At 41.0% G+C, this 15,450-nt stretch overlaps 2 protein-coding genes and 1 long non-coding RNA gene across 10 annotated transcripts in view; 1 reads left to right on the top strand and 2 right to left on the bottom strand.

The window, feature by feature from the left end:
- Positions 1-687: 687 nt before the first annotated feature.
- Positions 688-7,565, bottom strand: tgif2 (TGFB-induced factor homeobox 2). The gene is made up of 3 exons (XM_088423516.1): positions 7,272-7,565; positions 4,741-4,982; positions 688-3,917 (listed from the first exon to the last, which is right to left on the bottom strand). Exons 1-3 carry the CDS (start codon positions 7,288-7,290, stop codon positions 2,541-2,543), a joined length of 1,638 nt encoding a protein of 545 aa, XP_088279642.1. The 5' UTR covers positions 7,291-7,565; the 3' UTR covers positions 688-2,540.
- Positions 6,952-15,450, top strand: part of LOC148419098 (uncharacterized) — a 15,098-nt gene continuing 6,599 nt past the window's right edge. Inside the window, exons 1-2 of one of the 2 annotated variants that reach the window (XR_015866604.1) lie at positions 6,952-7,257; positions 15,188-15,292. This is a non-coding gene — a long non-coding RNA (uncharacterized LOC148419098). Of the gene's footprint in view, positions 7,258-11,982; positions 15,293-15,450 lie in introns of both variants that reach the window. The other variant, XR_015866605.1, reaches the window with a different exon arrangement.
- The window catches only part of dlgap4b (discs, large (Drosophila) homolog-associated protein 4b), an 82,059-nt gene continuing 75,338 nt past the window's right edge, over positions 8,730-15,450 (bottom strand). For 5 of the 7 annotated variants that reach the window (XM_088423512.1, XM_088423506.1, XM_088423510.1 and 2 more), the window contains 3 exons: positions 15,170-15,261; positions 13,603-13,773; positions 8,730-12,219 (listed from right to left, as the gene is read on the bottom strand). In XM_088423512.1, coding sequence (XP_088279638.1) covers positions 11,977-12,219; positions 13,603-13,773; positions 15,170-15,261 — 506 coding nt within the window. In that variant the 3' untranslated portion in view covers positions 8,730-11,976. Of the gene's footprint in view, positions 12,220-13,565; positions 13,774-15,169; positions 15,262-15,450 lie in introns of all 7 variants that reach the window. The other 2 variants (XM_088423509.1, XM_088423511.1) reach the window with 2 other exon arrangements.

Genomic DNA, 15,450 nt, shown 5'->3' with positions numbered 1-15,450 from the left:
TTTTGTAAGGTGAAGAATAACATTTCCCTGCAGTGAAAAGTTTGTCTTTCCATTGGAGGCTGAGAGGAAGTACTTTGACTGACGGCAGCGAAGCCAACACATTCTTGAAATACACTTTCCAACATTCTCTAATATTTGTTGGCTGGAAAAGATTTTTTTTTTTCATTCGTTCTGGACAGTTGATTATAACGTTGATTGAAGCAAAAAACCCAACAACCATTTAATACTAACGTATACTGATTTAAGTATACGTTTTGACACATTTATGACATTCATAGCTCAAGCAAAAAACAAAACAAAATAAAACTGTTCATAGCTGGTTAATAACCATCTTAAATACCACCAATGCTGATCAAGCAAATTTTCAATCAACTTTTAAAATCTTCTATTAATTGTATATTATCCAGAATGATTTGTTTGTGTGTGTGTGTGTGTATGTGTATATATATATATATACTTTCTACATATAGAAAATATATAATTTCTATATATATATATATATATGTATTTCGTGAAATATTCAAGTCGCCAACCCACACCGCCAAACACACACACATTGTTATAACTTGAACTTCCACGAATAAAGTACCTGTGTCACACATTATTTCAACGTTCCAATGCTAAAATCATTATTAAAATGTCATCTAGGTTAATTACAAAAATGATCAAAAGCCACACTTCAGAGAATTTATGAAAAACTGAGCTTTTATTTCTTTGAAACGCTGATACAAAACACACTTAAGGTTTAAGGCATATATTGCACAAACTATGTATATAAAAAAAATGAAAACAAAATACGGGATCTGGGGAGGACATCAACAATCCCTCAGTCAAAGGTTTAAGGCACAGAAGCCCGTCATACTGCTAACGGTCAGTAACATCATGAAGATTTTTTTTTAAATGAGTTTGGCAGTAAAGAAATGACAATCTTTGAGATAAATATGTCATTACCAAACTAAAATGCCTAGACCTTGAAAATATTTACAGACAAAACAAGTTTTTTCCAACTGGAATGTCAAGCATCTAAAACATACAAAACCATGCTATCTAAAACTTTTTTTGTCAAAACTTTTTAAACCAGACATCTCCAGAATCACAAGCCACAGAGTAGTAGTAGTAGTAAAAATAAAAAAATAGTACTTTAATACTTAGTTCTCTACGCAAGACCTAATCCTGGCGTGACCTGTGTAAAATGAGGTATACATGCACATCCATTGACAACATGAACAAAACCTGAAAAGATCTGACAGGAAAGAGATTCAATGTGAACAGCTAGAAGGAACTGGATTGTAAAACTGAGGGGAAAAAGAAAGTCACCCATCTCTTAGCACATGCAACGTACGGAACGGTACAAACTGGCCATGGTTCAATGACTGGTAAACAGGAACCTCACAATTCTGCTACAGTATCTCTATTATGTCGACGTTCAGCCGCACAAATATATTACTGTATTTCTAAAGACAGTTTCATGGAAACTACGATTTCATGAATGACTGGACATTTCTAAAGCACAGATGAAGAGGGAGGCAACATACCCAAGATACCTTATTAACACTCAGATGTGATATTCAACTTTGGCCAAACAGGAAAACATTAAACTTCTGTCAATTGCCTCAGACAAAAAGGTGCCAGGTGTCAGATGAGCACGATGCCATCAAGTCGCTACATTCGACACCATCATCGACTTCAGGAACGGGGCCAACGTGACCGTCCTTTTATTCGGCATGCCCCCTCAAGGACAGTGCTGTTTGAATGAATGATAACTTCATCACACAAGAAAAATCCTTTGGCTCTAAAATAAAGACATGGCGATTGTGGAACGTGAAAATCGGTACAGCATCAGTGAAGAAAGTCAACATTCACTCCATTTATCTCCCACGAGAAAAAAAAAAGGCCAAATGAGGATCACTTAAACTGTAAAAATGAGGACTGTGTTGTTAGTGTCACCGTAAAAACAAATGTAACGCATTTGAATCGTTTTTTTTTATACATTCGAGAAAGATTGCTACTGAAGGCAAGGACCAACCGCATGTTACTTTTCATGTGCGCTGAATGGAATGCTCAGAGTGTTGTTAACAGCTGCTTGATTTGAAAGCACTTTAAAAAAGGAAATGTTGCTTGAAACAGCAGCTCACCAACTTCCCAAAAACAAGCCCATTCATTTGTGTCTACTGCAGTGGACGTTTGTTTTTGCTCTCCAATCGGTGACCAGTTCGAGCTATTCTACAAAGTCCTGCCAAAGTCCTCAATAGAGGACACTCTGGCCTTTCCGACATTGTCTCGTGCGTTTATGTGGGATGCGATTAACTTGGCCGTCTTGCCGACACAAAATGGGAACACTAAAGTAATGGACACAAATGAATAGGCTGGGTCTCAGGAGGTTGAGAAAAAAAAAACCTCAAACTAAAAGAAAAGTCCTATATTCGCAGGCACATGCGTCAACTCACTAAAGATTGGTGATAAGATTCATTCTGTTTTTGTTTTGAACAGTCAATCCCATTGTGATTCCCCCCAAAAAAAGGTAAGAATCCATCTTCCACTCACTGCGTGCAGGTTGTGTGCTGCGGGCCCCACACTGTGCTGGTGATGGGGGTCTTCACGACTTGGAGGGGGCCGGGCTGCCTGGGGTCAGCGTGGACCATGCTCCACACGCTGGGCGCCACTGCCGAGTTTCTCTGTGCGTTTCCGCCAGCGGTGAGATGCGGCGGGAGGCTCAAGACAGGCGTGGCCGTTGACCTTGATGCTTTGAGGAGTTGAGATGGAGCCTGGCCAGAGGTAGTGACGGGGGAGGGAAAAAGCGGGGGTGAAGCAGACGAGGGAACGGCGTAGGGGAATAGCTGGGATTTGTGGAATGGCAGGTACACCGGGCCCGTGAAGGAGGTGATGCTTGGAGTGGGAGCAGCTGGAACAAGAGCGACGGCGGCTGGTGAGGCCTGGCTCGTGGTGCTGATGGAGGTAGTAGCCGGAGCTGGGACCGGTACAGGCTTTGCCACAGGCACTGGGGGACTATGTGAAGCTGGATCTGGCTCGGTACACTGCTTGTCAGACTTTTGTTGCCCAAACACCGTCACCAAGGTTGGCACGTGGGCTGGGAGCAGCTGTGACTGCTTGGACTCCTTTTCCAGTGGACTCCAAATGACTTTGGCCATGGGCTGCGGGGACAACCTGGGTGCTGAGACCAGGACTGAAGCTGGTGCAGATGAAGCAGAAGACTGGGGAGCATCTGGAGCTCTGGCTGCCACGGACACTGCCATAGCCTTTTCCATCAGACTCTGAACCCTAGAAGGATCCAAGACTTGCTGGTTGTCTTCAGGAGGAGGAGTGGGACCCATGTCGCTCGTGTAAGAATTACACTCTGATTCCAACTTCTCTGACTTTAAATTCTCTTTCGGAATGTTGGCGCTCTCCTGGATCGAGTTCAGGTTCTCCTGCTCTGCTGCCCTCTGTAGTGCTGCTTCAACCAGAAGCCTCAGATCACTAAAATCCTGGGTGGGGATGAGCTCAGGCGGGGTCGGGGGCGGGGTGTTGAAGAGACCACCAGTCGGGCTCGCGATTGCTGCCGCCGATGTTGTGTTCGCTCCTTGCTCCTCCGCCTCCCTCAGCAGTCTTTGCGTGTCAAGCTTCATCAGCGCTTGGACAGAGCTGTCCTTGGCGGGGTAGCCCGCTCCGGTCAGAATAGCGGTGGCAGTATTGCCGAGGACGCCCAGGTCCAACGTGGGTGTTGTGCGGATGACAGAGGGGCGCTGTTGAGTGGAGCCGGTGGACGAGTGGCTCTCAGGGGAGCTGGGGCCGACGGCCGAAATATCGCTTTTGCCGCTAAACTTACGGGAGACTGTGAACTTAGTGGGGTCTTTGCCATCTTTTCTCAGCAGGTCAGGCAGGAGGCGGCGCCGTGCATTAATGAACCAGTTACATATCTGAAAATGAGGATGAGGGCCGGACATTATTACAAGGGTTTAAACCGAACATGTCTACAACTGCAGTCAATATTTGGATTCAAGACCCAGCTCTGCATGTTGCCATTTTTGTTTACTCCCACTTGTAAATTTCAGGAGTTGGGCGCATCGTAACTACGGGAACTCCATCTTATTTTCTCCCCTACCACAAGAACTGGGAATGGGTGAGGCCAGGTAATAAGGCCAGGGGGTCTTTAAGTTATCGTACTTGCATTGGCAGCCGGCGCTAATATCGGCCACTGTCTTGGAGCAACTTTATAATCACAAACTAGAAATTACAAATCAGAGAAAAGAACACTGACATTAATTTTATAATATTTTAGGTAAAATGCTATATTGGAAAAGTTCTTTCTTTAAAATCATATGTCATTGTCTTTCGAGGGGAACTATTTGTCTATCAAAAGTGCTAGTAGGATTGGGGGGAGTGGATGAAATGAAGAGGATTAAAAAAAAAAGATTTTTTTTTTTTTTTATCCCATTCTCATTAAACCAGATTGCATCTGCATGAGTAGACATGACCTCGCTACCTTTAGTGGCATAACCTTCTTAAGACACATGGCAGTAATGAAAGTCTGTGCCCAAAATATTGAGCCACAAGGAGAAGCTAGCCAAAAGACATTCCAGTCAACTGACTCCATGAGGAACTCTTGTGGCTTATGCACATATTTACGATGAGACGAGAGGAAATGAAAGAAACATTTAAGGCTTGCGGGAAAAAATATTGTTGTTGTTAAATTTTTATCAAATATAAATCTCTCTCATATAAATATATTTTTTCCCTTACCTGCAGCACAGATAGGTTGGTCTGGCTGGACAAACTGAGTTTCTCCTGTTCCGAGGGGTATGCGTTGAAGCGGTGCTCGTACAGCCAGCTCCTTAGAATCTGCACCGCCTCTTTGGGCAGGTTGCCACGGCGACGGCGCTTCCCAAAGGCTCCCCTTCCTGACAGGTCGAGGGGGGAGCCGTCATCGCTGTCTGACATCGCGGAAGATTGTTCCTGCTCCGTGTGACGCTCTTCGTCCACAGCTGGGCAAAGGTGGAAAAATGTCAGCTGCCTTCAGTTATACCACATCCATTATATATAAACACAAGAAAGTGCTCCATTAAGCTAAAACGGATACTAATTAAATGGCTTTCAATGAACTGGCACCAGCACCAAAACCATCATGGGCTTTAAAAAGAAAAAACTTCATTCCTCATGAGGTAGTTCAGTTTGTTGTAGGGGGTTTTGGGTGGCCAATGTAGGGACTCTCCTCTTCAAAATGGAACATGCCCGATCCCATGGGGTGGGCCACAGAATGCACTAAATGTCTCTCTCTCTCCCTCTCTCTCTTTCTCTCTCTGCGGCTGAGTGAAACCTGACCCCCAGGGCAGCGCCTGTCTTCACAAAGGAGATTGTGTGCATATCAACATCACAGTGGCTGCTGGCCCAGGAGTCCATTGACCATGCGAGGAAGAAGTAAGCCGTTTTCACCTCGTCTTGAGGCTCACGCACTGCTGCAATACTAACTTTGATTTGAGTGCGAAACAAAACACTTTTTTCTCTTTTGTTTGTTGTTGTTTTTTTTTTAATCTGCACACGAAAACTAATTGAGAAAACCCCCGCTCTGTATACCCTAAGAAGTATGTCACCCGGCCTGGCATTTTCTAAAAGCCTCATTGGACAACAAAAGTTTACTACTACTGATAAGGAGTAAAACCTACAGCCTGTAGGCGATATTCAGGACTTGCAAGTATTTGACTCAGCTTGCCAGACATTCTAGAAACAAATAACACCCAAGGAGGAAATGCTATAAAGATTGTATTCAACCCACGCTCAGCAGAAGTAACATTGGTGAGGTGCATCACATTTAATTGATTGAACGTAAACATTTTTTATTTAAAGTACCTCATTAGGTATCACAAGTAAGCACAATTTACTTTTTCACAAAAAGCACAGAAACTTTGAGCCTGCCCATTGTTCTCTGTATATTATTAGTCATCATATTTAGAGACCAGATTACTTGTATTTAGTGACATAATGTTTAAAAAGTCTAAAAAAAAAAAACCACACCTCTTATCAGCTCTGAAATTTCTAACGATTTTAAGTGCCAGATTCATATTTTATAATATTCTTATCTTAGTTTTTTTTTTTTTTTTTTAAATCACGGGTGCTCCATAAGTGTTTCATTGCCTGCTCAACCATAGTTTTTGTCTTGGTGGGGTAGTTAAAGGGTTAAACTATAACATCCCTCTCTGATTTTGAAAACCTTCCAAGAACTGTGGCTCACTTGATTATTTTATGCTTTATACATTATTAGTACAGTTATAAATCTAAATTCAAGTCATTGAATTTGAGCATGGTGCATTTCATACATTAAATGGTTCTAAATATTTAGAATGACAATAATTCGTATAGCGTTTTGTAGCATAACTACAGACTGAGTATTTGTTATTGAAGTATTGCCTTTAGTAAGCTATTGTAGTAATATTAAACAATGTATATAATTGTTCCTTGTTAATAAGATAATTGGTTTCATCAATAATACGTGTAGTTTTAGATACATTTCTTTTAACGGGTTCTATATGTTGTTTTGCACCAGTTACTACACCGTTGAGTTTTGGTCGTCCCATCTGACAACTTGCTAAAAAAGAAAGAAAAAAATAGTTTCGATTCATTTTCTGGTTAGAATTGAAAAAAAAAAACCTCTCCTCTCTCCTTGATTGCGTACTTTTGTTGTGGACTCCTCGCGTCTCCCAGCTGCAGCCGCCGCCAGCCACATTGTCTGCCATTGGTGGCACCTCATTGTCAACAGGGAGAGACCAAACTTTTTTTGTTTTGTTTACAAGCGTATGCACATTTCGTTTCTCTCTCTCTCAAACGCTTATTAGTGTATTTCCAAATCACAAAAAAGAAAACTCAATCTTGTAGTAGAAATAAAAGTAAAAATAGGTATTGTTTAAAAAAAAAATCTCAGCATCGCACGAGCCCGTTAGCCGAGACCAACAAGTTTCGTGCTAGCACTTTAAGACATCCACGTTTGATGGACAAAAGGATACATTTGCGCGTTCCGTATTTTTTTTAATTTTTTAAGGGACACAAAGGAAGCAGACGGCTACCGCTCGACCAGATGGACACGATGCCATCTCGGGAGAGAACTAGCTGGCTAGCTGCTGTCCCTTCCACAATCAAACACAAACACGCCGCATTGGTTGGCGACGCACGCACGCACAGAAAACGCGCATTCCATGCTAAAGCAACAGCGAAGACGCATGCGGCTCACGGCATGGACAAACGGTGTCCCCGCCGAGAATGGAAAAGGTAGAGACACTTACTTCGTTTGATTGCTTTCATGCTTTGTTGATGGCTGACTGGAAAGCACGCAGCTGTCCAAGTTGCTGCTGTGGGGAAGCGTGCACGCGAGACAAACGACGGTTGACACGACCACTCGTTTCTTTTCCTTTTCTTCTTTGCGAAAACTTAAACGCCTCTTGGGTGATTCGCGAGAAGAGCTTTATGCGGTCGGACACTTTCCATCCCACTGTTGGGCTCTCTTGCGGGGATATATGTTTCCTTTCGGCGTCGCTTGTTCTTTACCTGAGCGCAGCAAGCCACAGCTCTTTGCCAATCTTGACAGTCGCCATTGGAATGGTCCCGCCTTATCGAGGGCTGCGGACCAATCGCGAGCTTTCGTTTTGCCTCTTTGACAGTTGTCGACCAATCAGGTCGCTCAGCTGGACAACAGCCAGGCTCCGTGACATCCAAACTGACGGAAAGACCATTCCATTCAAAATGTGAAACACATGAGATTCAAATGAAAGAGGCTAACCGTAAAAAGTACATTTAGTTTTGAAAAACTCACAGGTGACAACCATTACTTTTCGGGTGACACGTTCATGCGTTGTGAATAGCATGACGTAATACTGAGCCAAATGTCTTGCTACGATAATCCCTCGCCACATCGCGGTTCGGTTGTTACGGCTTCACGCCATCGTGGATTTTCATTTGTGACCATAACCTTTTCTTTTGCAGGTGTTCGTCGCAATTTTCTGTCTCCCTTTTAAGTGAGACCAGTCCAAAAATAGCAATTGTAATCACTAAAAGAAAACATTCAACCTCTATTACACGGATTTAATAAAACAACAGCCTATCTTGCAGGTTTACCTCAGAGTTATACTTGATATTTTTCACCATTCTAAATCGGACCTGAAACAAACGAACTTCAAAAAAGGACAAAAGCAACAAAACAAACAAACAAACAAAACAAAAACGAAAATTCAATCTCCAAAATTAACACGACATAAACTTTACATGCCATCTCGCCTAGTCGATTGTGTAACATTTTGGAGTAGGCTTTAACATGTTAATAAAGTAATCTGCATTAAAAAATGGTTTCCAGATTATCACAACATACATGAAAATAGTCAAACAACACGTTTCAAACTATCATGAGAGAAGAAAAAAAATCCAATACTGTACAACTCTTTGAAAACTACCCCCCCCAATAAAAACAATGATTGTCCTTTTGAGAAAGTAATTCATCATTTTATTGAACCTTTTGCCTTTCCATGTATTATCACCCTTGAAATTGTATAAATAGAGCTACAGCATTGTAAACAATGATATCCATGTATCTATTTTATGTACACAGGTTTAGTGTAAGAACCAAGGGGTGCCAATGATAAGGTTAATATCAAACAAAAATGTCCATTTACATATTATATATATATATATATATATATATATATATATATATATATATATATATATATATATATATATATATATATATATATATATATATATATACTTTTAGAATATCATCACTGACAAAGTTAAAAGTCATCAAGATTTCAAGGACAAAAAAACCCTCACACACATTCAATGGATTATAGTGATCAGTTCTTAAAAGTGCTTGCTTCATGAAATAAGTTTTTGCTACATCATCTCTTGTGACGAGGCAGTGGTTCTGCCCCCCCCCACCCTTCCACAATCGTTCCTCCAGAAGGACAAAGCGAAGATGCTAATGACCTTGCCAGTCAGTTGGCCTTTGGAGTACTGTATGTGAGTGGCTGAGGTAAACTATACAAAATATGAACTGTCTTGCTCTATCAAAGTCATTGGCAAATGATTGCAGTCTACATGTGCATCGGTAATTATAAAATGAAAAGTGTGATCATGATACGTACTTGCTTGAATAAGGGGTGGGCAAACTTCACTTCAGTTTCCCTAAGCCCTGGAATTGTGAACACGTTACAATGCTCAAACAAATGTTTGCTATCATATATTGTGAGCAATTGTGGATCATTTAGTGTTTTTTTTCTGATGGGTACAATCAAATACTTTTTTTCCCACCCCCTGGCCTAAATCAAGCTTATTTGAGGCCCTTCCAAAGAGCAGCTGTTTTGGAGCTCAGATAACAGCACAGGAAACGGACATACAGTGTAGGTGTGTCCGAGTGATATCGGTATCGCAATTGTGTATTGGAATGAGACCTTGTAGAAATGTATGAGTCTCCTTTTTCGGTATTTGCAAGACAACAACCATTCTATGTCATGTCAAGGGCTCATCTGACTTGAATTCTGGCTGACAGATGTGGGAAGTTTCAAGAGTAAAAAAATAAATCCCAATCAGCGTTTAGGTAAAGCTGGTAGAAAATTCATACAGGGAAGATAATGGACTCATACACTGAACTGCGCGCACGTTTGCCCATCTATCACTCATGAATGTTTTCCCGATTCATTCGCTCATACAGTATCAAGCAGAATGGAAAAAGTGACAAATCTGACACACGTTAGGTTTTCCTTTCTTCAAGTCAATTTGAAAAACTTGACAGACAACTGTTTCCTCCTCGTGAGAAATCAAATCAAGTCAACGACAGAGATTTGGGCTCAAACAAAAGAGCTGAAGGTGATAACGATGCTATTGGCTTCAGTCAAAAGCAAGGGACATTCACCCAGGAACAGGCAATTGACACCCCCTGAGCCTTCAGCAGGCTCATCCCCAGCAGGCAAACCCAACAGCAAACAAAAGCAAGCCAGGCATCAATGGAAAGCTCTCACCAAGTTAGAGGAAGAAAGGCGCTCATTGGGATATTTCCAAGTCAACGCCTCGGGCTGCCGTTTTGGCCCGAAGGTGCAAATGATACAGAAAGTAAAGCCATACAGTGGATTGGCTGAACCCATTAGCCAGGGAAATTTGTTGACCATCTGCAGGGATAAAACTGAATTGGAAGACATGCAAGCGATAGTAATTTGTTTACGAGGGGGTAAATAAACTTGAAGATTGGTTACTGCACTTGTAAAGTCTACTGTGTGGTAACATCATGTGCTGATTTTGGAGTGGAAGAAACAAAAAAGTATAACGTCTGTTTGGTGATGGGAATATCTCTCTATCTTGTATGCCCTTGAAAAAGGCAACACCAGTTTAAAAGAATACTTCAACTCTTATTTATATTTGTCTTTTGCACAAGACTTACTTATCCAATATTGTTACGCTTGTTTCATTTCAAGAGCAGTCTTCCAGCAAGCACTGTAGCATTTGAAGGAATGACGCAAACACAACCTCTAATGCATTTAATAATTGAATGAAATAGGCATTGTTTGAATATAAAAGTGCAATTAAGTTGCACAGAAATATGATGGATTTGTTTATATTTTGAGATATGAAGAATACAATAAATACTGCTATGTCAAGTCATGTGTACGGAAGAGGATTAGGGCAAGTGAAAGACAAAGAAAAGGTTGGTAGGATTCCGATTAATCAGAATTCTGACTTTATTATCAGATTTCTCATTTTAAAGTGAGAAGCCTCATTCTAATCTCAGTTCTCACGAAAGTCGTAGTTCTGACTTTCAGACTTATTGTCCGAATTTAGCTATTCAAATCTGAATATGGACTGATTACGGACTAGTTATAATTTTGACTTAGAATTCAGATTTTGACTTCAAAGTGAGAAATCTGACTTGAAATTAAATTTTTGATTTAAAATGACAATTCTGATCAAAAGTGAGAATTCTAACAAAGCAAGAATTATGATAAAGGATTCTGAAAATCAAATGATATCCTCACTTTAAAGTGACACCTCGCTTGGTGGAAGAGTGGTTAGCCGGTCCGCCTCACGGTTCAGAGTCCCGGATTCAAATCCAGCTCGCTCAGACCTTCCTTTGAGGAGAAACCCTGAAAATTGACACTGTTTTTTAAGTGACACTAGCACTGATGATGTCAACCTGAAAATACTGTTTTGAGATTCTCATCACATTGAGATATGTGTTCATGGAAAATCATTATGAAACTCACCGGTATCACCAGTGCTCTTTGACACAAACCATTTTGACAGACGCATATGTGCTGGCCTACTAGGAACTATACAAAACCCCCCTTCAGAATTGGCTTTCATCAGTTTAAAAATATTCAGAACCTCATCTACAGGATCCTCGACATAACAAATGAAGTAAACAAACCATTACAAGGAAGACAGACGTAAGCAAATTGGAATTGTGTAGTGTGTGTGGTGGCCACAAGGTGGTGATGTGCAAAGCTACAAAATGGCCAGCCTGGGGAAAGAGACGCCAACTGGAAAGCAGAAAAGCAAAACTACTCAACCGTGTCCTCTAAATAGACCTTATAGCCAATATAGAATAACATTTTAAACAGTCTTCAAATATACTTCGAGGATGTGCTGGGATTAGGGTCATTTGCTTAAATTTTCATGATAAATATTAGTAAAAAGTAATGACAAAATTAATCCGCAAAGGTTTTCATTGGCAGCTTTCATCAGATGGAAAGTACATAAAAGTTCACTATCGATATGTCCGATGCCTTCAGGAACAGCCTGCAAACAACAAGTGAGTTGAAATACCCCAAGACGACCCCCACCTCAGTCAAGGGGGCATTTGGCCTCTCCTCCCCCCGCCCAATCCCACTTCTTTCCATTTGCATTGCTAAAGTGTCCCCTCTCGCTCCCCTTTGCAGGTATTTTTCAGTGACACTTATCTGTCCTATAATCTGACCTTACATTCCTCTCTCTCACTGGTCTCCCTCAAAGGCGCGTCTGTGCTTCTGGAACGTAGATTTCAATGCTGTCTGCGCTCTCAGTGGCCGAGTTCTGGCGGAAGGAGGCGGCCTTCTTTGCGGCCAACAGACGCCGGCGGGCCTCTTGCCTCTGCTTCTCCGCTGAAGCTGAAGAAGAGGTGGAAGAGGAGTCGGCGCTCTTCTCGCGGCTCAGCGACGGGCGTCCTTTAGCGGCCTTCCGTGACGCTGGAGTGGGCGCCTTCTCCTCGTCCTAGAAAAAGCGTGACAACGTGACCAATGAGGATGAGCCTGATGAGAAAAGATTCACCAAAAAAAAAAAAAAAAAAAACTGCCTTTGGTAGTCTCCACCAGATTTGACAGACAGGACTTGGGGGTAAAAAAAAAAAAAAAAAACACAGATCAATTTTGATACCTGGTAGATTGGAGGAGCCCCACAGAAAAAGAGACAATACAATATAGACAACTGGCAAACATAGGAGATAAACAGTCAGTGACGATTGTTAGACGTAAATGGAAACGTGAACTGAAATGGACATGAGATCAAATCTGAAGCACAACTCAACAACACAAAACAAAACATACACATTGCAAGACAACATACTCTAAAGGACAGTACATCCAAATTAGGAAAAGGCATTAAAAAATGATATTTTTCTGAAATATTCTCAATGCTCCAAGAAAATTAGTGGTTAACTAATTATTATTATTATTATTATTTTTACTGGGTTGACAGTTAATGAGTTAACTGCTACTTTAAACGAACATTTATTTTCATACTGAGTTTAGAAGGCAGAAAATGTGGTGTGCGTTTTCAGCAATTTTATCATAGTAAAACATCTTTTGTATGGTACATTCCTAAGGGTAAAAGTATTTCTTGAGTAGGACCTTATTATAACCACCAATAGGCAACCAATATCTAGAGGCATTATTAACACTAAATAGCTTTTGAAAGCATTATATTGCAAAAAATGGCAACAAAAAATAATATTTCCAATAGATTCCATTTTGAGTTTTCCAAAAAAACTACAAAGTCAAAAGGTTTCTCAAAACTAGGGATGGAAGAGATATTCAAATTTCTGTTAGGACGATGAAGGATTATCATGAAAAACTCATCGCGAGAGGATTTGTGACTCGAACTCGAAGAAGCTTTGTTTTTGTGTTGCATGTCCGAAGTTAACATCTGATCAATGGATCAATCAAAGTAGCGAAATCAGCGGTGGAGATTTAACATGCCCATTCCTAACACACCAGACAAAGCAAATAGTTGCATATGGTAATACTGAATACACAATAGACACAGGCACAATTATTTGACAGAAGGAGCAAGAGCGCACCCATTTCGCCTGAGTCGGTACATCTTCGCCATGCTCCACTACAACCACAACACATGCATGCATGCTCAAAGCAGGGCTTCACAACACGCCAACCACTGCCCTCTTTGAGATGAATTACTCCATGCATGCTTAAGGGATCTCTCTGGTCCCTTTCTTTAAGGTCAATATAGTTTATCCCACATGGGGATGTGGAGTCAAGAGAAGGTGGGAGAAATGGCGGTGGTGGTGGGAGGAGAGAGGCCGGTTTCGGCGGCTTTCCTACCCCAGCCAGGGCACTGGGCAGCAGGGGTGGGAAGTACCTTCCGCTCAGGGGGCGACTGGTCAGCCGCAGATGGCACTGGCTGCCAGTCATTGGACTTGAGATGGTAGAGCTCATCAAACTTGAGGCTGATGTCCTCGATGGAGAGCTGCAGCAGGTCCCAGAAACCAGCCAGGTCTTGCGGTGTGGGCCGCGGATTGGCGTTCACATTCTGGCGAGAAAAAAAAGGGAGAGGGAATGAATAAAAAATGAGACGTGAGGAGGTGGGAGCGCCATTAAATAGATCAGACCATAAATAGATCATTTGACCTAGAACATGGAATATTTGTCACAATATGGCAATGGAGTTTGAAAAAAAAAAACATTGCACATCTTTATTCATTTACACATTCAACTATAAACAGCTGTCAGTTGAAGTTCTATTCTTGGTTTTATCAGTTCAAGTTAAAAAAAAAAAAACGTTTATGTGTTCACTTGATTTGCAAATCCATTACTGACGAGAACCACAGCACTACACAATCCAGAGAAACGCTATTAAAATAACTGCCACTAGAGGGAGCCATAATGTAACTTGTTGAAAATGGGTCCCAGCATTTTTTTCCCCACACCCGTGTGCTTCATGTGGGTTAAAGCTTTGTAAGAAATGGTCAAAGTAATAATGGTTGAAGATATCAATTAAATCATGCTCTGTTGCATGGTCCACCCATTCTTTATTTATATTATCTATACTGTGCAGTGGTCCTCTATAACAGCGGTACATAGGGTACATAAAGGCACCTCAAGGGGGTATGTCTGAGAGGTTCTGTAGGTAAATTTAATTGAATGTTTTTTTAATGCGGTGACAGGATCAGTACAGTTTTCTTTTCAAATAAAGAACAAATTAATTGGAACATGGAGCGACTTATGTTTTTGTAATAAAACGTTGCATGCCTTTATTTTGTAGTACAGTATCAGCCAATTTTAACTAATGCTTTTAAATTCTGTCACAGTATCAGTACATTTTTCTTTCCTAATTAAGAGCGTATACGTTGGAACATGAAGCAGCTTTTTGTTAAGATGCGTTTCGGTGACTCCTGTGCATAATTAGTTTGTTACATCTTATACGGATGGTGCATTGTTATAGTGGAATATTTTTTAGAGCTACACTTTCATGCAGTTGGGAAGTTTATTTCTTTTTTTTTTTTCATAAAAAATTTGCCTTGCGTTGGTTGGGGTAACTTTACTGAAAAAAATATTTCAAAAGTGGGAGATTATTAAATAAAAAAAACCCATAGAATCACTGAGACAAAATTTAATATGTGCAGAAAGCGTGGAGTTTACCTCCTTCCAGTGATGAGATGGTTAATGTGGGTTGCAATTAGATTTAAATATCATGTGTTGCCTTCGGCTTCAGTTTGCATAATGCGGCACACGTCAGTCGAAAAGAATGGCTTAATGGCTTATTCTAAGCTCCTTTTATTTGGTGTTGGTGGACCACCACCTCACCCACAAAGTCAAATCTTGACATATTTGATGAACCCTAACATAGCCCTACAATGTTGACTGTAATGCGAGACTGCGTTTGTGTCAGTTTTACGTGGGCATTGATGACCGAAAAAAAAACTTACCAAGTTTTGTTCGCACAGACCTCGAAACTGCTGGAACTTCTGGGACATTAAGAGCTGGGCACTTCCTACTGCACTGCGAACCTTACCCAACACTACATAGCCGAACATGTAGAAGACAAAAACGTAAGTGTTAGATGCCTCTTGAATGACAAAATGTAGAAACAATACACGTTGAAAGTCCATATATCTATATATATATATATATATATATATATATATATATAGTGTGTGTGTGAGTGTGTGCTTGTGTGTGTGTACACGCAATGTACTGCTTAAGTTAC

The sequence above is a fragment of the Hippichthys cyanospilos genome, chromosome 9 (genome assembly GCF_059441005.1).
Source record: "Hippichthys cyanospilos isolate Australia breed blue-spotted pipefish chromosome 9, RoL_Hcya_1.0, whole genome shotgun sequence".
NCBI classification, from domain to species: Eukaryota; Metazoa; Chordata; class Actinopteri; order Syngnathiformes; family Syngnathidae; genus Hippichthys; species Hippichthys cyanospilos.
The sequence above is the reverse complement of the archived record's forward strand: the minus strand, read 5'-3'. Positions and strand labels throughout refer to the sequence as shown.